The 27,164-nt window shown below is 37.7% G+C and overlaps 1 protein-coding gene across 1 annotated transcript in view; it reads left to right on the top strand.

The window, feature by feature from the left end:
• The window catches only part of CWF19L2 (CWF19 like cell cycle control factor 2), a 209,204-nt gene that overhangs the window by 46,155 nt on the left and 135,885 nt on the right, over window positions 1–27,164 (top strand). The window contains exons 7-9 of the mRNA XM_065882107.1: window positions 2,741–2,746; window positions 11,997–12,106; window positions 26,389–27,047. Coding sequence (XP_065738179.1) covers window positions 2,741–2,746; window positions 11,997–12,106; window positions 26,389–27,047 — 775 coding nt within the window. The remainder of the gene's footprint in view (window positions 1–2,740; window positions 2,747–11,996; window positions 12,107–26,388; window positions 27,048–27,164) is intronic.

Here is a 27,164-nt window from a genome sequence, read left to right as displayed (position 1 = left end):
AATCTTTTGAGAAGTTGTTTCAAAGTTGATTTAAATCAACTGCCTTATTTTGCACACTAAGAAGCAAAATTTAAAGGAGTTAATGACTTGCTTGAGGTCTTACAACTATTTAATAACAACAGCAAGACTAAAATCTAGGTCTCCTGATATTCAGTTTATTGCTATTTTTATATTATCCTGTCTTCTGAGAAAAATGAGGATGTAGCCCAGATTCACTTGGTTGTATTTTGTCTATAATAATATAACTTTTAATTATGGAAGCATATACTCAGTCTCTGAATTTTTGACTTATAAACAACAGACTTCACGTACAGGTATATATTAAGTGCTCCATACCAATGAATTTACTGTAATTATTTGATATATCTTTATCTCAGATAGGACAGGGACCATGCCTTATTCATGATTTTTTTTGTTTGTTTTTTTAAGAAGTTACTTTTTAGTGAGTAGATACCCCATTCACCAATGTTTTACCCCCTTATTATTATTATTATTATTATTATTATTATTATTTTTGTGGTACGCGGGCCTCTCACTGTTGTGGCCTCTCCCGTTGCGGAGCACAGGCTCCGGACGTGCAGGCTCAGTGGCCATGGCTCACAGGCCCAGCCACTCCGCGGCATGTGGGATCTTCCCGGACCGGGGCACGAACCCGTGTCCCCTGCATCGGCAGGCGGACTCTCAACCACTGCGCCACCAGGGAAGCCCCCCTTATTATGTTTTGATTTCCTTCTGTGTTTAATAGATTTTCATATTCATAGTAAGTGTTCACAAAATATTTGTTGGATTGAATTTCTTGATAGATGATTCTGTAGTTGGTATTTTTTGTTTGCTTTTTAAATATTCAATTTGGTGAATTCTCTTGTTATAAATATTTTATTATTGCTATTGTTGGGGCCCAGGGTATGTTGCCCCAAAGTGTGCCTCAATGGCATATTGATTATTTTGAATTAAAGTTACTTAAGAAAGAGCTGATGCAAGAGGGACACTTTGAATCTCCTCTCTGTCTTCCTGAAAGTAGGGAATAAATTGCATATGAAAAATGAAGGTAGAAGGAAATTCTTAAAACAGAGATAGGGAATTTGAGGTCAAAAAGCCTATACAAACAGACGTTGTTACTTCTTTAATTTATTACCCCAAGCCCAAACTCAGTTTAGATTCTTCACTAATTAAGCACCCAAAGCCTAAGTTATTTTTGTCCTGTAAATTTTTTATAAATTTAGTGTTTCTCTGTCTAAAAAGTATAAAAACTGGCTTCTTTGGTCCCTTCTTAGGTCCCATTTCTATGAGAACTCCATGAGCATGAATTAAAATTTTCACTGTGTCCATCAGTTTGTCAGTAGATAACTCCTTGGAATAAAAATTTTAATTATATAGCTAGAACATTAACATGGGTGTTATTTACAGTGGTTGTCTCTTATCACTGTGTAAATTGCAGATTTAGACTAACTTCCTTGAGTAGCTGCATTGTTAATTTTGAACTCATAGAATGTATACATTAAAAAAAAGCAAGAGCAAAATAAACTTAAATGAAAAGCGAATCGAGTTAACTAGAGACCTGGATTTGAAGTACACAGTATTTTAGGCATGTAAAGTAAGACCCGTTATCTTAGAAGAGATAGCTTAGTGAAGATAAACTTTTGAGATTTGTGTGAGGGACAGAATTAATTTCAGAATTGAAAAATCTGTTTTTTTTAAAGTAAACTTTTTATTTACGTTCAACAGGTATAGAGAAAAGTACACAAATCTTTAGTATACAGACTGATTACAGTTGACCATTGAACAACATGGGGGTTAGGGGCACCTACCCTCTGTGCAGTTGAAAATTTGCATATGACTTTTAGTTGGCCCTCTGTATTTGTGGATTCAACCAACCATGGATCCAGCCAACTGCAGGTTGTGTATATTGTAGTATTTGCTATTGAAAAAAATCCAAGTGTAAGTAAACCCACATAGTTCAAACATGTTGCTGTTCAAGGGTCAACTGTATTTTTACAAAGTGAAAACATCTGTGCAATCAGTGTACAGTTTAAGAAACAGAACATTATTATCATCCCAAAGATTCGCTTTGTGGCTCTTTGAGTCACTGTGCTCTTGCCAGAGGGTTCTGGGACCAAAATTCTGCTTTGCCTGGAATCATATACTATGCCCTCTTTTGTTTCCTGCTACTTTTGTGCCCATTTTCAGATTCACTTGTGTTGTTGGGTATATAGTCATTTATTCTCATTGCTATGTAGTAGTCTATTTTAGGAATATGTATATCATAATCTATAATGTATATTCACTTGATTCTAGGCTGGGATTACTACAGGTTTCTTGCTATGAAGATTCTTGTACATGTCTTTTGGGGTCTCTGTATTTTGTGGGTTATAGAGCAGGGATGATCTAAACTAGTTCTGTTTTTGAACAAGGAAAATCAGGAACAGTTTTGATTTATTTATTAGATTTCCTATATGCAAATGAAAAGTGTGATGTATATAGAAGGAAATATAAGCAGCCTAATAAAGTTTGTTGGAGGCATTCAGATTTCCGTAGTTGGTAATCACAGCTAGAATAATTTGTTTCATTGTTATTATAGTTCTGCGTTAATATCTGCATTATTATCTATGATAATACAGATAGTTCTGTATTATCTGTAATTTCCTTATTCTTTTTTAAAAACTATTAATATATTTTATTTCATTTATTTATTTTGAAAAAAATTTTATTGGGGTATAATTGATTTACAATGTTGTGTTAGTTTCAGGTGTACAGCACAGTGAATCTGTTACACAAATACATATATCTGCTCTTTTTAAGATTGTTTTCCCATAGAGGCTATTACAGAGTATTGAGTAGAGGAGGTCCTTATTAGTTACCTATTTTATATATAGTAGTGTGTATGTGTCAATCCCAGTCTTCCAATTTATCCCTCCCCCACCCTCACCCACCGGTAACCATAAGTTTATTTTCTACCTCTGTATCTCTATTTTGGTTTTGTAGATAAGTTCATTTGTAGCCTTTTCTTAGATTTGACATGTAAATGATATCATATGATATTTGTCTTTCTTTGTCTGACTTAAGTCACTAAGTATGAGAATCTCGAGGTCCATCCATGTTGCTGCAAATGGCATTATTTTGTTCTTTTTTATGGGTGTGTAATATTTAGTTGTATATATATGTACCACATCTTCTTTATGCATTCCTCTGTTGATGCACATTTAAGGTGCTTCCATGTCCTGGCTATTGTAAATAGTGCTGCAGTGATCATCGGGGTGCATGCATCCTTTTGAATTCTGGTTTTCTCCATATATATGCCCAGGAGTGAGACTGCTGGATTATATGGTAGCTCTATTTTTACTTTTTTGAGGAACCTCCATACTGTTCTCCATAGTGGCTGTACCAGTTTGCATTCCCACCAACAGTGTAGGAGGGTTCCCTTTTCTCCACACCCTCTCCAGCACTTATTGTTTGTAGACCTTATTGATGATGGCCATTCTGACTTGCGTGAGGTGATACCTTATTGTAGTTTTGATTTGCATTTCTCTAATAATTAGTGGTGTTGAGCATCTTATCATGTGCTTTTTGGCCATCTGTATGTCTTTTTTGGAGAAATGTCTATTTAGATCTTCTGCCCACTTTTTGATTGGTTTGCTTTTTTGATATTGAGCTGCAGGTGAACTTTGGAGATTAATCCCTTGTCAGTTGCTTCATTTGCAAATATTTTCTTCCATTCTGAGGGTTGTCTTTTCGTCTTCTTTATGGTCTCCTTTGCTGCGCAAAAGCTTTGAAGTTTAATTAATAAATTAACTAGGTCCCATTTGTTTATTTTTATTTTCATTATTCTAGGAGGTGGGTGGAAAAAGATCTTGCTGCAGTTTATGTCACAGAGTATTCTCCCTATGTTTTCCTCTAACAGTTTTATAGTGTCTGGCCTTACATTTAGGTCTTTAATCCATTTTGAGTTTATTATTGTGTATGGTGTTAGGGTGTGCTCTAATTTCATTCTTTAGCATGTAGCTGGCCAGTTTTCCCAGCACCACTTATTGAAGAGACTGTCTTTTCTCCATTGTATATTCTTGCCTCCTTTGTCAAAGATAAGGTGACTGTAGGTGTGTGGGTTTATGTGTGGGTTTATCTCTGGGCTTTCTATGCTGTTCCATTGATGTATATTTCTGTTTTTGTACCAGTACCATACTGTACCATAGTGTCTTGATGACCGTAGGTATGTAGTATAGTCTGAAGGCAGGGAGCCTGATTCCTCCAGCTCTGTTGTTGTTTTTTTTAAACATCTTTATTGGAGTATAATTGCTTTACAATGGTGTGTTAGTTTCTGCTTTATAACAAAGTGATTCAGCTATACATATACATATATCCCCACATCTCCTCATTCTTGCGTCTCCCTCCCAACCTCCCTATACCACCCCTCTAGAAGCTGCTTATACTTCATTGCAGCTTACCCTTCTGCCTCCCTGTGTCCTCAAGTCCATTCTCTACATCTGCATCTTTATTCCTGTCCTGGCCCTAGGTTCTTCAGAACCATTTGTTTTTAGATTCCATATATATGTGTTAGCATACGGTATTTGTTTTTCTTTTTCTGACTTAACTTCACTCTGTATGACAGACTCTAGGTTCATCCACCTCACTACAAATAGCTCAGTTGCATTTCTTTTTATGGCTGAGTAATATTCCTTTGTATATATGTGCCACATCTTCTTTGTCCATTCATCTGTTGATGGACATTTAGGTTGCTTCCATGTCCTGGCTATTGTAAATAGAGCTGCAGTGAACATTGTGGTACGTGTCTCTTTTTGAATTATGGTTTTCTCAGGGTATATGCCCAGTAGTGGGATTGCTGGGTCGTATGGTAGTTCTATTTTTAGTTTTTAAGGAACCTCCATACTATTCTCCATAGTGGCTGTATCGATTTACATTCCCACCAACAGTGCAAGAGGGTTTCCTTTTCTCCACACCCTCTCCAGCATTTATTGTTTGTAGATTTTTTGCTGATGGCCATTCTGGCAGGTTTGAGGTGATACCTAATTGTAGTTTTGATCTGCATTTCTCTAATTATTAGTGATGTTGAGCATCCTTTAATATGTTTGTTGGTAATCTGTCCTTCTTTGGAGAAATGTCTATTTAGGTCTTCTGCCCATTTTTGGATTGGGTGGTTTGTTTTTTTGATATTGAGCTGCATGAGCTGCTTGTAAATTTTGGAGATTAATCCTTTGTCAGTTGCTTCATTTGCAAATATTTCCCCCCATTCTGAGGGTTGTCTTTTCATCTTGTTTATGGTTTCCTTTGCTGTGCAAAAACTTTTAAGTTTCATTAGGTCCCATTCGTTTAGTTTTTTTAAATTTCCATTTCTCTAGGAGGGAAGTCAAAAAGGATCTTGCTGTGATTTATGTCACAGAGTGTTTTGCCTATGTTTTCATCTAAGAGTTTTATAATGTCTGGCCTTACATTTAGGTCTTTAATCCATTTTGAGTAGTTTATTTTTGTGTATGGTGTTAGAGATGATCTAATTTCATTCTTTTACATGTAGCTGTCCAGTGTTCCCAACACCACTTATTGAAGAGGCTGGTTTTTCTGCATTGTATACTCTTGCCTCCTTTATCAAAAATAAGGTGACCATATTTGCGTGGGTTTATCTCTGGCTTTCTCTCCTGTTCCATTGATCTATATTTCTGTTTTTGTGCCAGTACCATACTGTCTTGATTACTGTAGCTTTCTAGTATAGTCTGAAGCCCAGGAGCCTGATTCTACCAACTCCGTTTTTCTTTCTCAAGATTGCTTTGGCTATTCAGGGTCTTTTGTGTTTCCATACAAATTGTGAAATTTTTTGTTCTATTTCTGTGAAAAATGCCAGTGGTAGTTTGGTAGTGATTGCATTGAATGTGTAGATTGCTTTGAGTAGTATAGTCATTTTCACAGTGTTGATTCTTCCGGTCCAAGAACATATCTCTCCATCTGTTTGTGTCATCTTTTCCTTTTTCATCAGTATTTTATAGTTGTATGCGTAGCAGTCTTTTGTTTCCTTGGGTAGGTGTATTCCTAGGTATTTTATTCAGTTTGATGCAGTGGTAAATGGGGTTGTTTCCTTAAGTTCTGTTTCTGATTTTTTGTTGTTAGTGTGTAAGAAAGCAAGAGATTTCTATGTATTAATTTTGTATACAGCAACTGTACCAAATTCATTTATGAGTGCTAGTAGTTTTCTCATAGCATCTTTAGGATTTTCTATGCATAGTGAGTGTCATGTCATCTGCAAACAGTGGCAGTTTACTTCTTCTTTTCCAATTTGGAGTCCTTTTATTTATTTTTCTTCTCTGATTGCTGTGTCTAGGACTTCCAAAACTATGTTGAGTTGGATTAGCAGGAGTGGTCATCCTTGCTTTGTTCCTGATCTTAGAGGAAATGCTTTCAGCTTTTCACCATTGACTAATTGTTAGCTGTAGCTTTTGTTGTATATGGTCTCTTTTATGTTGAGGTAAGTTCCCTCTAAGCCCACTTTCTGGAGTTTTTTTTTTTTTGTCATAAATGGGTGTTTAACTTCGTTATAGTTTTTTCTGCATCTATTGAGTTGATCATATGGATTTTATTCTTTAGTTTGTTAATGTGGTGTATCACGTTGTTTGATTTGTGTATATTGAAGAATCCTTGCAACCCTGGGATAAATCCCACTTGATCAGAGTGTATTATCCTTTTAATGTGCTGTTGGATTCGACTTGCTAGTATTTTGTTGAGGATTTTTGTGTCTATGTTCATTAGTGATATTGACCTATAAATTTTCTTTTTTTGTGGTATCTTTGTCTGGTTTTGGTATCGGGGTGATGGTAGCCTCATAGAATGAGTTTGGGAGTGCTCCTTTCTCTGCAATTTTTGGGAAGAGTTTCAGAATGGTAGGTGTTATCTCTTCTCTAAATGTTGGATAGAATTTGCCTGTGAAACCATCTGGTCCTGGACTTTTGTTGGAAGATTTGTAATCACAGTTTCAATTTCAGTGTTTGTGATTGGTTTGTTCATATTTTCTGTTTCTTCATGGTTCAGTCTTGTAAGCTTCTGTCTTTCTACAAATTTGTCCATTTCTTCTGCGTTGTCCATTTTATTGGTGTAGAGTTGCCTGTACTAATTTCTTATGATCCTTTCTATTTCTGTAGTGTCCATTGTAACTTCTGTTTTTTTTATTTATAATTTTATTGATTTGAATCCTCTCCCTTTTTTTCTTGATGAGCCTGGCTGAAGGTTTATCAATTTTGTTTATCTTCTCAAAGAACCAGCTTTTAGTTTTATTGATCTTTGCTATTGTTTTCTTTGTGTCTATTTCATTTATTCTTCTCTGATCTTTATGATTTCTTTCCTTCTACTAACTTTGTGTTTTGTTTGTTTTTCTTTCTGTAGTTGCTTTAGATGTAAGGATAGGTTGTTTACTTGAGATTTTTCTTGTTTTTCGAGGTAAGCTTGTATTGCTATCAACTTCCCTTTTAGAACTGCTTTTGCTGTGTCCCATACATTTTGCAGTGTTGTGTATTTGGTGTCCTTTGTCTCTAGGTATTTTTTGATTTCCTCTGATTTCGTCAGTGATCCATTGATTATTTAATAACATATTGTTTAGCTTCCATGTGTTTGTGTTTTTTACAGTTCTTTTTTTTTCCTGTAATTGATTTCTAATCTCATAGCGTTGTGGTCAGAAAAGACGCTTGGTATGATTTCAGTTTTCTTAAAATTTTCAAGGCTTGATTTGTGACCCAAGATGTGACCTATTGTGAAGAATGTTCCATGTGCACTTGAGAAGAAAATGTTTTCTGCTGCTTTTGGATATAATGTCCTATAAATATCAATTAAGTGTTATCTGGTCTAATGTATCATTTAAGGCTTGTGTTTTCCTTAACTTTCTGTCTGGATGATGTATCCATTGGTTTCAGTGGGATCTTGATATCCTCCACTATTACTGTGTTACTGTCAATTTCCCCTTTTATGGTTGTTAGCATTTGCCTTATGTTGAGGTGCTCCTATATAGGGTGCATATATTTACAATTGTTATGTCTTCTTCATGGACTGATCCTTTGATCGTTATCCAGTGTTCTTCCTTGTCTCTTGTAACAGTCTGTATTTTAAAGTTTATTTTGTGTGAGATGAGAATTGCTACTCTCGCCTTCTCTTCATTTCCATTTGCATGGAATATATTTTTTCCATTCCCTCACTTTCAGTCTGTATGTGTCCCTAGAGCTGAAGTGGGTCTCTTGTAGACAGTATATATACATGTCTTGTTTTTGTATCCATTCAGCCAGTCTGTACCTTTGGCTGGAGGATTTGATGTATTTGCATTTAAGGTAATTATTGATATGTATGTTGCTATTGTTATTTTCTTAATTGTTTTCAGTTTGTTTTTGTAAGTCTTTTTCTTCTCTGTGTTTCTTGCCTAGAGAAGTTCATTTAGCATTTGTTGTAAAGCTATTTTGGTGGTGCTGAATTTCCTCTTAGCTTTTGTTTGTCTGTAATGCTTTTGATTTCTCAGTTGATTCTGAATGGGAGCCTTGCTGGGTAGATTAATCTTGGTTGTAGGTTTTTCCCTTTTATTACTTTAAATTTATACTGCCACTCCGTTCTGGCTTGCAGAGTTTCTGCTGAGATATCAGCTGATAACCTTACGGGGATTTCCTTGTATGTTATTTGTTGCTTTTCCCTTGTTGCTTTTAATATTTTTTCTTTGTATTTAATTTTTGTTAGTTTGATTCATATGTGTCTCAACATGTTTCTCCTTGGGTTTATCCTGTATGGGACTCTCTGTGTTTTCTAGACTTGGGCAACTATTTCCTTTCCCATGTTAGGGAACTTTTCAACTATAATCCCTTCAAATATTTTCTCAGACTCTTTCTCTTTCTCTTCTTTTTCTGGGACCCCTATAATTTGAATATTGGTTCCTTTAATGTTGTCCCAGAGGTCTCTGAGACTGTCCTAATTTCTTTTTTTATTCTGTTCCACTGCAGTGATTTCCCCCATTCTGTCTTACAGCTCACTTACCCGTTCTTCTACTTCAATTATTCTGCTACTGATTCCTTCTAGGGTAGTTTCATTTCATTATTGTTCATCACTGTTTGTTCTTAGGTTCCTCTAGTTTTTTGTTAATCATTTCTTGTATATTTTTGATCCGTGCCTCTATTCTGTTTCTGATATCTTGCATCATCTTTACTATTATTACTATGAATTATTTTTGGGTAGATTGCCTAGTTCCTTTTCATTTATTTGATCTTGTATGTTTCTATCTTGTGCCTTTGTCTGCAGCATATTCCTCTGTTCTTTAATTTCGTGTAACTTACTATGTTCGTTGTCACCTTTCCGCAGGCTGCAGGGTCGTAGTTCCTCTTGCTTCTGGTGTCTGCCCCCTTGTGAGTGATGTTGGTCCAGGGGCTTGTGTAGGCTTCCTGGTTGGAGGGACTGATGCCTGTGCTCTGGTGGTTGGAGCTGGGTGGGCAGGGCTGTGGCAAGAGCTGTATTTTGGGTGTCTTGAGCATAGGATGACTTTTGGCAGCCTGTCTGCTGATGGTTGGGGTTGTGTTCCTGTCTTGCTGGTTGTTTGGCCTCAGACATCCAGCACTGAAGCTTGCAGGCTGTTGTGGGGAGCCAGGTCTTGTTGCTGAGATGAGGATCTCTGGGAGAGCTCACACTGATTAATATTCTCTGGGGCCAGGAATTCTCTGGAAGTCCAGTGGCCAGGACTTCATGCTTCCACCACAGGGCTCAGTTTCAACCCCTGGCTGGGGAACCAAGGAAGAACTTGCAAGCCACGTGGTGTGGCCAAAAACAAACAACAAAAAAAAAAAGAAAAGAGACAAAAACCAAGAGAAACAGAAAACCAAAAAGAAGCAAACAAAACCAAAAGATCCAAAAAAACCCCACAAATAATAAAGTAGACAACCACCAACCAAACAAAAATACCTCAAAATGAAAACAAACAATAGAAACAGAACTAACAAAAACAAAAGAGAAACAACACAAAAAGCAAAGACTACAAAAAATAAACACACAAAAATGACAAGAAAACAAAGTGAAACAAGCAGAAAAAGAGAAAAAAAGCTCCAAAACAAAAAAGAAAAAAAAGAAGACAAAAAGAAACAAAAATGACAAAACAAACAAAAAAACCCAATAGACCAATAAAAAATACATATAAAATTTTAAATGAATTAATTAAAACAGCAAAACAGAACAAAATAATTCCCTGGGGGCTCTGCTATCAGTGTCTTTGCCCCCATGGTGAGCCATTTCCAACCTCCACCTCCCCAGGAGGCCCTCAAAGACCTTTCAGGTAAGTTTCTGGACCTGCTCTGGGCAGTGTGGTTGCAACACAGATTCTGACCTGCCCCAACTCCCATGTGCACATGTCCCCAAAGTCCACAGCTGCCAAAGCTAGACCCATCTCAGTTCTGGGAGCACTCATCTCTTCAGTTGTTCTGCAGGTGTTGGATATACCAGGCTGATCATGGGGGTTAAATCTGGCTTGTGCAGCTGCACAGAGAGATTTTAATTCCTCTTCCTTAGTCGTACAGCCGTGGGGGCTCAGTTTTGGTTTCGGTCCCATCTCGGTGTGTGGGCTAACCTCAAGCATCTGCTCTCCACCCAGGCGAGTGGGGGCAAAGGCAGCAACTGAGTGGGAGACTCTTACTCGCTTAGGTGGGATTGGCCACAGGTGGTGATCAATTGGGGCATGCATGCTTGCTCAGGCAGGAGGGAATAAGGTGCCTATGACTGGGGCATGTGCACTTGCTCAGGTGTGAGGGGGACAAGGTTGCAATGACTGGGGCGTGGGCACTCTGTTGGGAATCCCTCCCAGTAGCCATGGAGGCCAGGGCTGGCGTGTGGGGAGAGAGGCTGCGATGGGGGCCCTGCCCCTTGTGTGCCACTCAACAATGGCGCCTTGCTTCTAAGGCAGTCCTACTTCTTCCAGGAGCATTCCCAGCTGCAGAGCTCCTCACTCCCGTCCCTTCAGGCCGTATCCACACAGCCAACAGCAGTCCTCTCCCTGGGTCTGCTCTCCTAACATCTCGCGTCAGCACCCAGCCCCTGCCCACGTTGGCAGACACCCATCTCAGGCTGAGGTGTGCAGGGCCGTGGTACAGACTGTCCATGAAGTCTTGTTCTCTTCTGACTGCCACAGATCAGCCACTGCCCTTTCTTACAATAGCCCCTGAATCCACCCCTCTATTTCAGCATATTTTGCCACTGGTAAGGGGGCCTCCCTGGGTTTGGTAATCTCTCCTCTCCTTCAGCTCCTCACCAGGAGTGTGGATTCCATCCTGTTTCCTCTTTTCCTTTTCTTCCCTTTCTCTCCTTCATCCTACCTGGTTACACAGGGATCTTCTCTTGTCCTTTTAGGTGTCCAGGATCCTCTGCTAGTGTTCAGCAGGGGCTCTATGCAAATTGTTCCACTTGTAGATATATTCTTGATGTACTTGTGGGGAGAAGTGAACCCCAGGTCCTCCTATTCCACCCTCTTGACTGCTCTCAGCTCCTTATTTGTTCTTTGTGTTGTATCTGAAAGAGCTTTTCCACCCCATGTGTGTACCTTTATTCCTTATTTATTTCTAGGAATGCCCTTCCTACTCTTATCTTTTATTATAGAAATCCAACTCATTTTTTCAGCCTGGTTTGTGAAATTTTCCCTGACCTCACATTTAGAGGCAATCGTGCCTTTTTTTCATTTTTATATAACTTTATAGCTCTTTATAATACTTATCAAATATTATCTTTGTTATAATTATTTATGTCTTTTTATTCTCATTCTCTTAGATGGCAGTGTTTTTGAGGGTAGTTTTATTTTTTCCTTCCTCATAATTGTAGAACTGTACCTTACATATATAGGCACTCAAGTATATGTTGAATTTTAAATGTATTTATGATTTTTATATATTCAAGGAATAATATGTACTTTTATAGTTAGAAATCATTGTAGTAGCAATAAGTATTCTGTCATAACCATGTGAAAAGTATAACTGACATTTAATATTGGAATTTAATTTCAGTAGTAGAAGATGGTGGTTTAAGCTGGCTAAGGAAGTCTTACCAAAGAATGAAGGAACAAGCTGAGAAACAAAATAGAAATTTAGAAGACATTGTAGCTGAAAGATATGGGGTGAGTATTAAGGAGATACATATTATTTTCAGAGTTATATGAGAAATTAACTTTGTCAGTGTTTTGTGCCAGGAAATACTTTTGAATTGACTTGATACTAAATTTCAAATGTGTATATTGCTATAGCCATTTTTTCCTTTTCATTTTTATGTAAACCTATGTAGCATATTTGAATATAAAACTCAATGAATATAAAACTTAAGTATGTAAAATTTAAGTATGCATGTGTTTAATGTAAAAGCAACGTTTTCTTCTTGTGAGGAAATTTAAATAATATAGGAAAGTCTCCATAGTATACCTCTGGACATAACCACTGTTAAAAATTTTGTATATATCAGAGATTTTATTTTATTTCAGAGTTTATGTTGTATTCCGGAGTTTCAGATTGTAACAGTTTTTTTGTTGTTGTTTAGAGCGTGTGCTTTTAAAGTGATATTTATTTTTTCTTCCAGTTTTATGAAATATACTTGACATACTTGACATATACTTGACATAACAGCACTATATAAGCTTAAGATATGCAGCATAATGATTTCACTTACATACATCATGACATGATTACCGTGTGTGTGTGTGTGTGTGTGTGTGTGTTTGTGTGTGTATGTGTATGTACAAAACAATGGAATCATGCCGCAGTATATTTTAGAACCAGCTCCCCCATTTACCATGGGTGAATAATCTTTCTGTTTCAGTAGCTATTGATATCCTGTTTTTCTTTTTTAATTTCAGAAGAAAGAAGGCTTAGGAAGGAGTAGGCAAACAAAAAAAGTGAGAGAGAAAAATTATCCTTTGCTTTAAGAGAATCTTTGTTAATATTTTGATTTTTTTTTTAGATTTTTTTCTGGTTATTATATACTTTTAAAATAAACAGTTTTATAAAAGTAGGCTTGGGCTTCCCTGGTGGCGCAGTGGTTGAGAGTCGACCTCCCGATGCAGGGGACATGGGTTCATGCCCCGGTCTGGGAGGATCCCACATGCCGCGGAGCGGCTGGGCTCGTGAGCAATGGCCGCTGGGCCTGCGCGTCCGGAGCCTGTGCTCCGCAACGGGAGAGGCTACAACAGTGAGAGGCCCGTGTACTGCAAAAAAAAAAAAAAAAAAAAAAAGGCTCATAGAATGCATCCTGATTCTTTCACTTACACAAACATAGTTGGATGCCAGTAAATGTATATATTTTAATGACCTCTTAATATTTACATATATATATTTATATGATTTTACCATTATTTATTTAATTGTCAGTGGAGGGACATTTATATATTTTTATTTTCTCCCCTATTAAACAACACTGTGCTGATCATCTTTTCCAATGCATTTTGCATACTTACCTGGTTATTTTCTTACATGAATTGCTAAAAGGGAAATTGTCAATTTAGAGGATATAGACACTTAAAGTGAGATATGTATTGCAAAATTTCTGTACAGAAATATTGAAGAAATTATACTGTCAGTAAAATGACTTTTGTTACATGGTTTTCAATAGTAGTACTATCATTCTTTATAATCTGTGCTACTGTGATTGGTAAGCAGACTTTTTCTTTGCTTTTATTTTTATACATTTGTTTACTAGCAAAGTGGGATATTTTTTCATATTTTTTTGGCCATTTGATTGATTATTGATGGTATTTACCCATTTTGGGATATTAATTTAAGACCTTTTAATAAGTCTGTTCAAATTTCTTCCTGTTAGTTTCATGTTCATTTTTTACTTTGTTTATATTTGCTATGAATATATTTTAAATATTTTTACGAACAAAACCTATCAGGTTTTTCTTTTATGACTTAATGTTATTGGTATAATTCATTGGCAGGCCTTCTCCACCCCCAAGATCATAAAAATGCACACCTATATGTCCTTTGAGAACTTGTTCAGTTTTATTTTTATGGATAGCTTTAATATTTTTGAAATACATACTTGTGTATAGTTTAAAGTAAGCATTTAACTTTCCTTAAGTCTTTAGATAGTCATTTATAATATATTGAATGAATTATTTTTTCCCACTAATTAGAAATGACACATTTATTATATATTACATCATTTTTTATAAAATCAGTCTATTTCTTTACTCTCAAATCTATTTTATTGATTTTTTTGTTGTTTCCTGGAATTAGTATCATACTATTTTAATTACTGTAGTTTTCAGTAACTCATGCAGATAGCAAATAATTAGTGAACACCTACTATGTGACAGGGTAAGTCTTCTTTTATTAGTCACTAAAAAGTAACTTTACATTCTTATGTGTGCTTTTTTTTGTTGTTAAATTTAGAATCAATTTTGTCAAGTTCAAGCTCAAAAGAAACAGTTTTCCAAAATACATTATAAATTTACAACTCATTTTGGAATTTTGATTTAAATTTAATTAAATGTATAGATAAATCAAAGACAATTAATGCCTTTGTAATGTTGAGTAATCTCATCCTAAAATACTGGTTATTTCTCAATTCAAAATTTTTTTAAATTTTTATTGGAGTAGGGTTGTTTTACAGTGTTGCATTAGTTTCTACTGTACAGCAAAGTGTATCAGCTATACCTATACATATATCCCCTCTTTTTCGGATTTCTTTCCCATTTAGGTCACCACAGTCAATTCAGATTTTTATTTATGCTCTTCAGTACATTTCTCCATTCAGTTGTTAATGCATGTACCCTAAGATATTTTTATTTTTTTCAATTGTATGCTGAATCTTTGTTCTCTTATGTTTTCTGACTTGCCTGGTGCTAGTCTGCCCATTTTTTTTTAACTCTTGTCATTAAATCTATAGTGTTTTTTTTTTAATTGGGTTATATGGGAATATAGTTATATGCAAATGGTGATTACTTTTGCTTTTGCTACTCGGTATTACAATATTTCAACTTTCTTGTATTCTTGAAGTAGAATTTCAGAACTTTGATTAATAACACTTTTCTTTCTGTGTTTAAGTGATAACTTCTCGCATTTAAGATGAAGATTGTCATCTTTAGAAAGTATCTTTGCATTCAAAGTTTATTCAAAAGTGTTTTTTTGTTAATTTGCTTTTGCTTTTAAATTAGGAATGGGTATCTAAATTTTGTGAAATAACTTTTTTGGTATCCTTTGATATAACTGTGATTTTTTTTTTTCTTTTGTTAATGAGATGAATTGCCTGAATACATTTCCTAACATTGGACCATGCTTGCATTCTTTGAATCCTATTTGATTATGGCATTTCCTTTAATATACCACTACATTAAATTTGTTAATATTTTATTTTGAATTTATATCTTTATTTATACATAACATGGCCTTTAGTTTCCTTCTTATGTTTTTTTAGGGGTTATTATGAGTTTATGTTTTGAATTGTGAACTTTTATATAAGTTCTTTTTTTTTTAAACCTTCATTTTTTAGATTGTTTTTTTGATGTGGACCATTTTTAAAGTCTTTATTGAATTTGTTACAGTATTGCTTCTGTTTTATGTTTTGGTTTTTTGGCCGTGAGGCATGTGGGATCCTAGCTCCCCAACCAGGGATTGAACCCTCACCCCTTGCATTGGAAGGTGAAGTCTTAACCACTGGACCACCAGGGAAGTCCCTTATGTAATTTCTTAATGCTCTAGAACAGTTAAGAATCACAGAGTGAGGCATTTTGATATAGTAATTAAAAACATTAGCTTTGTAGTCAAATAGTCCTGAATTTCAATACAGTGTTTGTTACTCTTGCTATGTGACCTTAGCTTCATTTTTATTTTCCATTTTAAAAACACAGCTATTAGTATCAATATCATAGAATTGTTGTGAACATTAATAATAATTTGAATGCTTTTTATCTGCCAGGTACTGTTAAAATACTTCATGTATAATTAAACTTATTTAATACCCATAATTGTACTATTTTCTTTTTTTTTTTTTTTAACATCTTTATTGGGGTATAATTGCTTTACAATGGTGTGTTAGTTTCTGCTTTATAACAAAGTGAATCAGCTATACATATACATATGTTCCCATATGTCTTCCCTCTTGTGTCTCCCTCCCTCCCACTCTCCCCATCCCACCCCTCCAGGCTGTCACAAAGCACCGAGCTAATATTCCTGTGCCTTGCGGCTGCTTCCCCCTAGCTATCTACCTTACTACGTTTGTTAGTGTGTATATGTCCATGACTCTCTCTCGCCCTGTCAAAACTCACCCTTCCCCCTCCCCATATCCTCAAGTCTGTTCTCCAGTAGGTCTCCGTCTTTATTCCTCTCTTACTCCTAGGTTCTTCATGACATTTTTTTCCCTTAAATTCCATATATATGTGTTAGCATACGGTATTTGTCTTTTTCTTTCTGACTTACTTCACTCTGTATGACAGACTCTAGGTCTATCCATCTCATTACAAATAGCTCAATTTCATTTCTTTTTAAGGCTGAGTAATATTCCATTGTGTATATGTGCCACATCTTCTTTATCCATTCGTCCGATGATGGGCGCTTAGGTTGTTTCCATCTCCGGGCTATTGTAAATAGAGCTGCAATGAACATTTTGGTACATGACTCTTTTTGAATTTTGGTTTTCTCAGGGTATATGCCCAGTAGTGGGATTGCTGGGTCATATGGTAATTCTATTTGTAATTTTTTAAGGAACCTCCATACTGTTCTCCATAGTGGCTGAACCAATTCACATTCCCACCAGCAGTGCAAAAGTGTCCCCTTTTCTGCACACCCTCTCCAGCATTTATTGTTTCTAGATTTTTTGATGATGGCCATTCTGACTGGTGTGAGATGATATCTCTTTGTAGTTTTGATTTGCATTTCTCTAATGATTAATGATGTTGAGCATTCTTTCGTGTGTTTGTTGGCATTCTGTATATCTTCTTTGGAGAAATGTCTGTTTAGGTCTTCTGCCCATTTTTGGATGGGGTTGTTTGTTTTTTTGTTATTGAGCTGCCTGAGCTGCTTGTAAATTTTGGAGATTAATCCTTTGTCAGTTGCTTCATTTGCAAATGTTTTCTCCCATTCTGAGGGTTGTCTTTTGGTCTTGATTATGGTTTCCTTTGCTGTGCAAAAGCTTTGAAGTTTCATTAGGTTCCATTTGTTTATTTTTGTTTTTATTTCCATTACTCTAGGAGGTGGGTCAGAAAGGATCTTGCTGTGATTTATGTCATAGAGTGTTCTTCCTATGTTTTCCTCTAAGAGTATGATAGTTTCTGGCCTTATATTTAGGTCTTTAATCCATTTTGAGCTTATTTTTGTGTATGGTGTTAGGGAGTGATCTAATCTCATACTTTTACATGTACCTGTCCAGTTTTCCCAGCACCATTTATTGAAGAGGCTGTCCTTTCTCCACTGTACATTCCTGCCTCCTTTATCAAAGATAAGGTGTCCATATGTGCGTGGGTTTATCTCTAGGCTTTCTATCCTGTTCCACTGATCAATCTTTCTGTTTTTGTGCCAGTACCATACTGTCTTGATTACTGTTGCTTTGTAGTATAGTCTGAAGTCAGGGAGCCTGATTCCTCCAGCTCCTTTTTTCGTTCTCAAGATTGCTTTGGCTATTCGGGGTCTTTTGTGTTTCCATACAAATTGCGAAATATTTTGTTCTAGTTCTGTGAAAAATGCCAGTGGTAGCTTGATAGGGATTGCATTGAATCTGTAGATTGCTTTGGGTAGTAGGTCATTTTCACAATGTTGATTCTTCCCATCCAAGAACATGGTATATCTCTCCATCTATTTGTATCATCTTTAATTTCTTTCATCAGTGTCTTATAATTTTCTGCATACAGGTCTTTCGTCTCCTTAGGTAGGTTTATTCCTAGATATTTTATTCTTTTTGTTGCAATGGTAAATGGGAGTGTTTTCTTGATTTCACTTTCAGATTTTTCATCATTAGTATATAGAAATGCCAGAGATTTCTGTACATTAATTTTGTATCCTGCTACTTTACGAAATTCATTGATTAGCTCTAGTAGTTTTCTGGTAGCATCTTTAGGATTCTCTATGTATAGTATCATGTCATCTGCAAACAGTGACAGCTTTACTTCTTCTTTTCCAATTTGGATTCCTTTTATTTCCTTTTCTTCTCTGATTGCTGTGGCTAAAACTTCCAAAAGTATGTTGAATAAGAGTGGTGAGAGTGGGCAACCTTGTCTTGTTCCTGATCTTAGTGGAAATGCTTTCAGTTTTTCACCATTGAGGATGATGTTTGCTGTGGGCTTGTCATATATGGCCTTTATTATGTTGAGGAAAGTTCCCTCTATTCCTACTTTCTGGAGGGTTTTTATCATAAATGGGTGTTGAATTTTGTCGAAAGCTTTCTCTGCATCTATTGAGATGATCATATGGTTTTTCTCCTTCAATTGGTTAATATGGTTTATCACATTGATAGATTTGCGTATATTGAAGAATCCTTGCATTCCTGGAATAAACCCCACTTGATCATGGTGTATGATCCTTTTAATGTGCTGTTGGATTCTGTTTGCTAGTATTTTGTTAAGGATTTTTGCATCTCTTTTCATCAGTGATATTGGCCTGTAGTTTTCTTTCTTTGTGACATCCTTGTCTGGTTTTGGTATCAAGGTGATGGTGGCCTCGTAGAAGGAATTTGGGAGTGTTCCTCCCTCTGCTATATTTTGGAAGAGTTCGAGAAGGATAGGTGTTAGCTCTTCTCTAAACGTTTGATAGAATTCACCTGTGAAGCCATCTGGTCCTGGTCTTTTGTTTGTTGGAAGATTTTTAATCACAGTTTCAATTTCAGTGCTTGTGATTGGTCTGTTCATATTTTCTATTTCTTCCTGATTCAGTCTTCGCAGGTTGTGCATTTCTAAGAATTTGTCCATTTCTTCCAGATTGTCCATTTTATTGGCATAGAGTTGCTTGTAGTAATCTCTCATGATGTTTTTTATTTCTGCAGTGTCAGTTGTTACTTCTCCTTTTTCATTTCTAATTCTATTGATTTGAGTCTTCTCCCTTTTTTTCTTGATGAGTCTGGCTAGCGGTTTATCTATTTTGTTTATCTTCTCAAAGAACCAGCTTTTAGTTTTATTGATCTTTGCTATCGTCTCCTTCATTTCTTTTTCATTTATTTCTGATCTGATTTTTATGATTTCTTTCCTTCTGCTAGCTTTGGGGTTTTTTTGTTCTTCTTTTCTAATTGCTTGAGGTGCAAGGTTAGGTTGTTTATTCGAGATGTTTCCTGCTTCTTAAGGTGGGCTTGTATTGCTATAAACTTCCCCCTTAGAACTGCTTTTGCTGCATCCCATAGGTTTTGGGTCGTTGTGTCTCCATTGTCATTTGTTTCTAGGTATTTTTTAATTTCCTCTTTGATTTCTTCAGTGATCACTTCATTAGTAAGTAGTGTATTGTTTAGCCTCCATGTGTTTGTATTTTTTACAGATCTTTTCCTGTAATTGATATCTAGTCTCATGGCGTTGTGGTCAGAAAAGATACTTGATACAATTTCAATTTTCTTAAATTTACCAAGGCTTGATTTGTGACCCAAGATATGATCTATCCTGGAGAATGTTCCATGAGCATTTGAGAAAAATGTGTATTCTGTTGTTTTTGGATGGAGTGTCCTATAAATATCAATTAAGTCCGTCTTGTTTAATGTATCATTTAAAGCTTGTGTTTCCTTATTTATTTTCATTTTGGATGATCTGTCCATGGGTGAAAGTTGGGCGTTAAAGTCCCCTACTATGAAAGTGTTACTGTCGATATCCCCTTTTATGGCTGTTAGTATTTGCCTTATGTAGTGAGGTGCTCCTATGTTGGGTGCATAAATATTTACAATTGTTATATCTTCTTCTTGGATCGATCCCTTGATCATTATGTAGTGTCCTTCTTTATCCCTTTTAATAGTCCTTATTTTAAGGTCTATTTTGTCTGATATGAGAATTGCTACTCCATCTTTCTTTTGGTTTCCATTTGCATGGAATATCTTTTTCCATCCCCTTACTTTCAGTCTGTATGTGTCTCTAGGTCTGAGGTGGGTCTCTTGTAGACAGCATATATATGGGTCTTGTTTTTGTATCCATTCAGCCAATCTGTGTCTTTTGGTGGGAGCATTTAGTCCATTTACATTTAAGGTAATTATCGATATGTATGTTCCTATTACCATTTTCTGTATTGTTTTGGGTTCGCTACTATAGGTCATTTCCTTCTCTTGTGTTTCGTGTCTAGAGAAGTTCCTTTAGCATTTGTTGTAAAGCTGGTTTGGTGGTGCTGAACTCTCTCAGCTTTTGCTTGTCTGTAAAGGTTTTAATTTCTCCATCAAATGTGAATGAGATCCTTGCTGGGTAGAGTAATCTTGGTTGCAGGTTTTTCTCCTTCATCACTTTCAGTATGTCCTGCCACTCCCTTCTGGCTTGCAGGGTTTCTGCTGAGAGATCAGCTGTTAACCTTATGGGGATTCCCTTGTGTGTTATTTGTTGTTTTTCCCTTGCTGCTTTTAATATGCTTTCTTTGTATTTAATTTTTGATAGTTTGTTTAGTATGTGTCTTGGCGTATTTCTCCTTGTATTTATCCTGTATGGGACTCTCTGTGCTTCCTGGACTTGATTAACTATTTCCTTTCCCATATTAGGGAAGTTTTCAACTATAATCTCTTCAAATATTTTCTCAGTCCCTTTCTTTTTTTCTTCTTCTTCTGGAACCCCTATAATTCGAATGTTGGTGCATTTAATGTTGTCCCAGAGGTCTCTGAGACTGTCCTCAGTTCTTTTCATTCTTTTTTCTTTATTCTGCTCTGCAGTAGTTATTTCCACTACTTTATCTTCCAGGTCACTTATCCGTTCTTCTGCCTCAGTTATTCTGCTATTGATCCGATCTAGAATACTTTTAATTTCATTTATTGCGTTGTTCATCGTTGCTTGTTTCATCTTTATGTCTTCTAGGTCCTTGTTAACTGTTTCTTGCATTTTGTCCATTCTACTTCCAAGATTTCAGATTATGCTTACTATCATTATTCTGAATTCTTTTTCAGGTAGATTGCCTATTTCTTCTTCATTTGTTAGGTCTGGTGGGTTTTTATCTTGCTCCTTCATCTGCTGTGTGTTTTTCTGTCTTCTCATTTTGCTTATCTTACTGTGTTTGGGGTCTCCTTTTTGCCGGCTGCAGGTTCGTAGTTCCCGTTGTTTTTGATGTCTGTCTCCAGTGGCTAAGGTTGTTTCAGTGGGTTGTGTAGGCTTCCTGGTGGAGGGGACTAGTGCCTGTGTTGTGCTGGATGAGGCTGTATCTTGTCTCTCTAGTGGGCAGGTTCACGTCTGGTGGTGTGTTTTGGGGTGTCTGTGGCCTTATTATGATTTTAGGCATCCTCTCTGCTAATGGGTGGGGTTGTGTTCCTGTTTTGCTAGTTGTTTGGCATAGGTTGTCCAGCACTGTGGCTTGCTGGTCGTTGAGTGAAGCTGGGTGCTGGTGTTAAGATGGAGGTCTCTGGGAGATTTCCACCGTTTAATATTATGTGGAGCTGGGAGGTCTCTTGTTTACCAGTGTCCTGAAGTTGGCTCTCCTACCTCAGAGGCAGAGCCCTGACTCCTGGCTGGAGCACCAAGAGCCTTTCATCCACACGGCTCAGAATAAAAGGGAGAAAAAGTAGGGAGAATTAGTAGAAGTATGAGGAAAGAAAGAAGGAAAGGAGGAAAGGAAGGAAGGGAGAAAGAAGCAAAGAAGGAAAGAAAGGAGGGAGGGAGGGAGGGAGGAAGGAAGCAAGGAAGGAGGGAAAGAAGGAGAAAATGTAGAGAGAATTAGTAGAAGTATGAGGAAAGAAAGAGGGAAAGGAGGAAAGGAAGGATGGAAGAAAGAAGCAAAGAAGGAAAGAAAGGAGGGAGGGAGGGAGGGAGGAAGGAAGGAAGGAAGGAGGGAAAGAAGGAGAAAATGTACAGAGAATTAGTAGAAGTATGAGGAAAGAAAGAAGGAAAGGAGGAAAGGAAGGAAGGAAGGAAGAAGAAAAGAAGGAAAGAAAGGAGGGAGGGATGGAGGAAGGAAGGAAGGAAGGAGGGAATGAAGGAGAAAATGTAGAGAGAATTAGTAGAAATATGAGGAAAGAAAGAAGGAAAGGAGGAAAGGAAGGAAGGAAGAAAGAAGCAAAGAAGGAAAGAAAGGAGGGAGGGAGGGAGGAAGGAAGGAAGGCAGGAGGGAAAGAAGGAAAAAAGACAGAAAGAAAGAAGATACAGTAAAAATAAAATAAAGTATAATATAGTTATTGTACTAAAAAATATTTAGAAAAAAAAAAAAAAAAAGGGACGGATAGAACCCTAGGACAAATGTTGGAAGCAAAGCTATACAGAGAAAATCTTACACAGAAGCATACACATACACGTTCACAAAAAGAGGCAAAGGGGGAAAAATCATAAATCCTGCTCCCAGAGACCACCTCCTCAACCTGGGGTGATTCGCTGTCTAAAGGAGGGAAGGAAGGAAGGAAAGAAAGAAAGAAAGAACGAAGGTAAAGTACAATAAAGTTATTACAATTAAAATTATTAAGAAAAAAAAATTTTTTTAAAAAAACCATGGACGGATAGAGCCCTAGGACAAATGGTGGAAGCAAGAGTATACAGACAAGATCTCACACAGAAGCATACACGCACACATTCACAAAAAGAGGAAAAGGGAAAAATATCACAGATCTCGCTCTTAAATTCCACCTCTTCAATTTGCGATCACTCCCTATTCAGGTATTCCACAGATGCAGGGCACATCAAGTTGATTGTGGAGCTTCAATCCGCCGCCTCCGCGGCTGCCGAGAGAGACCTCCCCCTCTCCTCTCTGCTCTCACAGCTCACAGGAGCTCAGCTTTGTACCCGGCCCTGCCCCTGCGCGCAGGTCGCTGGAGGGCGTCTGTTTTTTGCTCAGACAGGACGGGGTTAAAGGAGCCGCTGATTCGGGAGCTCCGGCTCACTCAGGCCGGCGGTTGGGGGATGGGGGAAGGAGGGGCACTGCGTGCGGGGCGGGCCTGCGGCGGCAGAGGTGGCGTGACGTTGCACCAGCCTGAGACCCGCCGTGCGTACTCCCGGGGAAGTTGTCCCTGGATCCCGGGAACCTGGCAGTGGCGGCCTGCACAGGCTCCGCGGAAGAGGGGCGCGGAGAGTGACCTGTGCTCGCACACAGCCCCCTGGTGGCGGTAGCAGCAGCACCAGCGTCTCCCGCCCGTCTCTGGGGTCCGCGGTTTTAGCCGCGGCTCGCGCCCGTCTCTGGGGTTCGCGCTTCCAGCCGCGGCTCGCGCCCGTCTCGGTTCGCGCCCTCAGCCGCGGCTCGCGCCCGTCTCTGGGGTTCGCGCTTTTAGCCGCGGCTCGCGCCCGTCTCTGGAGTTCCTTTAAGCAGCGCTCTTAAACCCCTCTCCTCGCGCACCAGGAAACAAAGAGGGAAGAAAAAGTCTCTTGCCTCTTCGGCCGGTGCAGGCTTTTCCCCGAACTCCCTCCCGGCTAGTCGTGGCGCACCAACCCCTTCAGGCTATGTTCAAGCCGCCAACCCCAGTCCTCTCCCTGTGCTCCGTCCAAAACCGAAACCCGAGCCTCAGCTCGCAGCCCCGCCCGCCCCAGCGGGTGAGCAGACAAGCCTCTCAGGCTGGTGAGTGCCGGTCGGCACCGATCGTCTGTGCAGGAATCTCCCCGCTTTGCCCTCCGCACCCGTCGCTGTGCACTCCTCCGCGGTCCCGAAGCTCCCCCCTCCGCCTCCCGCAGTCTCTGCCCACGGAGGGGCTTCCTAGTGTGTGGAAACTTTTCCTCCTTCACAGCTCCCTCCCACTGGTGCAGGTGCCGTCCTTATTCTTTTGTCTCTGTTTTTCTTTTTTTCTTTTGCCCTACCCAGGTACGTGGGGAGTTTCTTGCCTTTTGGGAGGTCTGAGGTCTTCTGCCAGCCTTCAGTAGGTGTTCTGTAGGAGTTGTTCCACGTGTAGATGTATTTCTGGTGTATCCGTGAGGAGGAAGGCGATCTCCACGTCTTACTCTTCCGCCATCCTCCCCCGTCTCTCTCTACTATTTTCTTGTTTGGTAAATGAGGAAACTGAAGCAGACAGAGTTTAAATAACCAAGATTACGTAGCTCATGAGTAAATTTGAGCCTAGGCATTGTTTGTAGAGCCCACTTAAATGATACAAAAGATGTAGTAAAATAAGCATTGAATAAATTGTGGTAACTGCTGTTTTGGTTTTTATTATTACCATATTTTATTTAATCTAAGAAGCCACTAATTGTAGATACATCATTAATTTATGTATCACCAAGAAAAAAAGAAGTTGCCTATGAGGCAATGCTTAAATTATGAAAATATTCCCCCCCACTGCCATCAGTTTCACTCTGTTGATGTTGTCATTAAATTTAAGAAACATGTTAAACCTGAATTTTTAAAATAATTTGAAAAAATGAAATATAATGGATTATCTCTGCCTAGACTAAGATGACAACTTTCCATCTCAACTCACATATTTTATTGAAATAATTTGAAATTTCAATTACAGTTTACTATAAATCTAAAAAATATGCATGTGATTCTTGACAGTTATATTCTTCACAACTACAAGAACAATTATTTAGACTTAACCATTACATTTGCTATTTGGTTTATAGCATGCATTCCTTTTTTCAGAGATCTTTGCCCTAATTCATTTATGGTTTGGCTTAATGATCCTGAGTAATTTTCCCCCCAGAATTAGTAAGTGATTTACTTTTTGATTCCTTTCATTTTGGAAAATGACTTTCTTTTGTCCATGTCAAGGAAGGATAATTTGACTGAATTGAATTCTGTATATAGAATTACTATTGCCTTATAATTTTTTATCAAAATTTGATCTTTATTCCATTATCTTCTAGCATTTAGTATTGTAAGCGAATAGTTGATAGCAGTCTTTCTTTCCTTTGTAGGCAATGTGTTATTTACCTAACTCGCATTTGTTTACATGCTCACACTCCCTTCTCCCCTGATCCAATCTTTGTGAAGAATTTTTTTTCTGAATGAATTTTGAGACTCAGGAATTAGGATTTTTTATGTATGAGTCTTTGTATGCTTCACTTTCTCTCCTCCCCTAAGACTGTTGGGTGAGCCCTTTGGATCTAGAAAGTTAGCTGAGGAAATTTTCTCTCTTTTTTTTGTTAATGCTCCTATTATCTTTGCTTTTTTCTTTCTGAAAGTACTAGCATATGCATATTAGATTCTGTAGAATTAATTGTTCATGTGTCTTCTCCCTGTAACTTAAATCAATTTACCATTTTTTCCTAAGTATAGCAAATTCCCAGGCTAGTGTTGAATTCACAAATTTGGATTCAACACTTTCTATTCTTCTACTCACTACATGCATAGTTTTGAACATAGTTTAATTATAAGTCTTTATTATTCTTGAACTGCTCTTTTTTATGAGAATCTATTTTGTTTTAGCATTTTAGTAACATCTTGACTCTCACTGACTGTAGGAATTATTATTATTATTATTTTTTGCGGTACACGGGCCTCTCACTGTTGTGGTCTCTCCCGTTGCGGAGCATAGGCTCCGGACGCGCAGGCTCAGCGGCCATGGCTCACGGGCCCAGCCACTCCACAGCATGTGGGATCTTCCCGGACCGGGGCACGAACCCGTGTCCCCTGCATCGGCAGGCGGACTCTCAACCACTGCACCACCAGGGAAGCCCTGTAGGAATTATTATTATTTTTTAATTATGTTTTTATTGTTTTCTGAATTACATTTTGTTTTAGTGCTGGTCATTTGGTCAAAGGGCTCCTTTTGAGCTCCCAGAATTTTTTCATTATTTGGTAATTTTTCATTGGTTATTCATATTTTTTAAGTATTCATTTTATGGTAGTGTGTTTCCTTGCTAGGGCTGCCAAAACACAGCTCCACAGGCTGGGTGGCTTAAACAACAGAAATTTTTCTTACAGCTCAGGAGAATGGAAGTCCAAGATCAAGATGTTAGAGGGTTTGGTTTCATCTGAGGCTTCTCTTCTTGATTCATAAATGATTGCCTTCTTGCTCTGTCCTCACTTGATCTTTTCTCTGTGTGTGCACATTCCTCATGTGTCTTTGTGTGTCCAAATTTCTTCTTCTTACAAGGACATCAGTCATACTGGATTAGGGCCTAACCCAATGACCTCATTTTAACTTAATCACCTCTTTAAAGATCCTGTCTACAAATGTGGTCATATTCTGAGGTACTAGGGATTAGGGGTTCAACATATAAATTTGGGGGGGACATATTTCAGGCCATGTCAGGTAGGATGACTGTATGGGTCTTTTATTACCCATTGTTGAGTTTTCTTTCGTTGTGCTACATGACAGTGTATCGTGACATAGTGGCATGTGGGGTACAAGTCATTGAGCCATTTTTAATTTTAAATATCTTGTTTAATTTTTCCTCCTTTCTAGTCAATGGAAATCTTCCAGTTGAAATTAAAAGAAGCTGAGAAAACTGCGTTTATGAAAGAAGACTGTAGACGAGAACGGTGGAGGAAACCAGCATACTCAGATAGAGTACAAAGTAGTCAGGAAAGTAGAAAATCAGACTTGGTAAAATATAATAAAAGTTCAAGAGATAGATATAATACAACAGATATTGCAAAGAATATCAATAAAGATAAGTTTAGTGGTGATGAAAAAGATAGTAGATCTGGGTCTTTAGAAGCATGTAGAAGAGAATTGAGTCCAAAACAAAATCAAGAGTTTTCTTCCCATATAAATTTGAGACCTAAATTCTTAAGACCCTCTGATGCAGAACTGTCATTTCATAGCAAGGACAGAAATTTTGAACCATCTAGTTCATCTTCAGCACTGGTCTCTCAGGATTCTGTACATTGTGGTTTTCAAAAATCCACAGAGAATAGTGAGGAAAGTTTATCATGGTGGAGTCGATCTGATGAGAGAGAAGGAGACAGGAAACATTCAAATCGAAAACCATTAGAAACCAGTCACAGTGTTGACCGTGGACAAGTTTCAGAAGACGTGAGAGAAAAATTACAGGGTGAATGCTTGAGAGAGGACTCTCTGAAAAAAGAACACCTACAGGATACAAAGTCTTCGCTTGCTGGGTATTTTTTCATTTATTTTTTAAACTGATAAATGAATATTAAGGTCCAGAGGATTCAGGGAACTGAACTGTATTTTTAGAGCATCAGTTACTAATTAGATATGAGTTATGATTTTCT

Source organism: Phocoena phocoena, chromosome 8 (genome assembly GCF_963924675.1).
Source record: "Phocoena phocoena chromosome 8, mPhoPho1.1, whole genome shotgun sequence".
Classification (NCBI taxonomy): Eukaryota; Metazoa; Chordata; class Mammalia; order Artiodactyla; family Phocoenidae; genus Phocoena; species Phocoena phocoena.
Note: the sequence above shows the minus strand (reverse complement) of the source record. Positions and strands in the feature narration are given on the sequence as shown.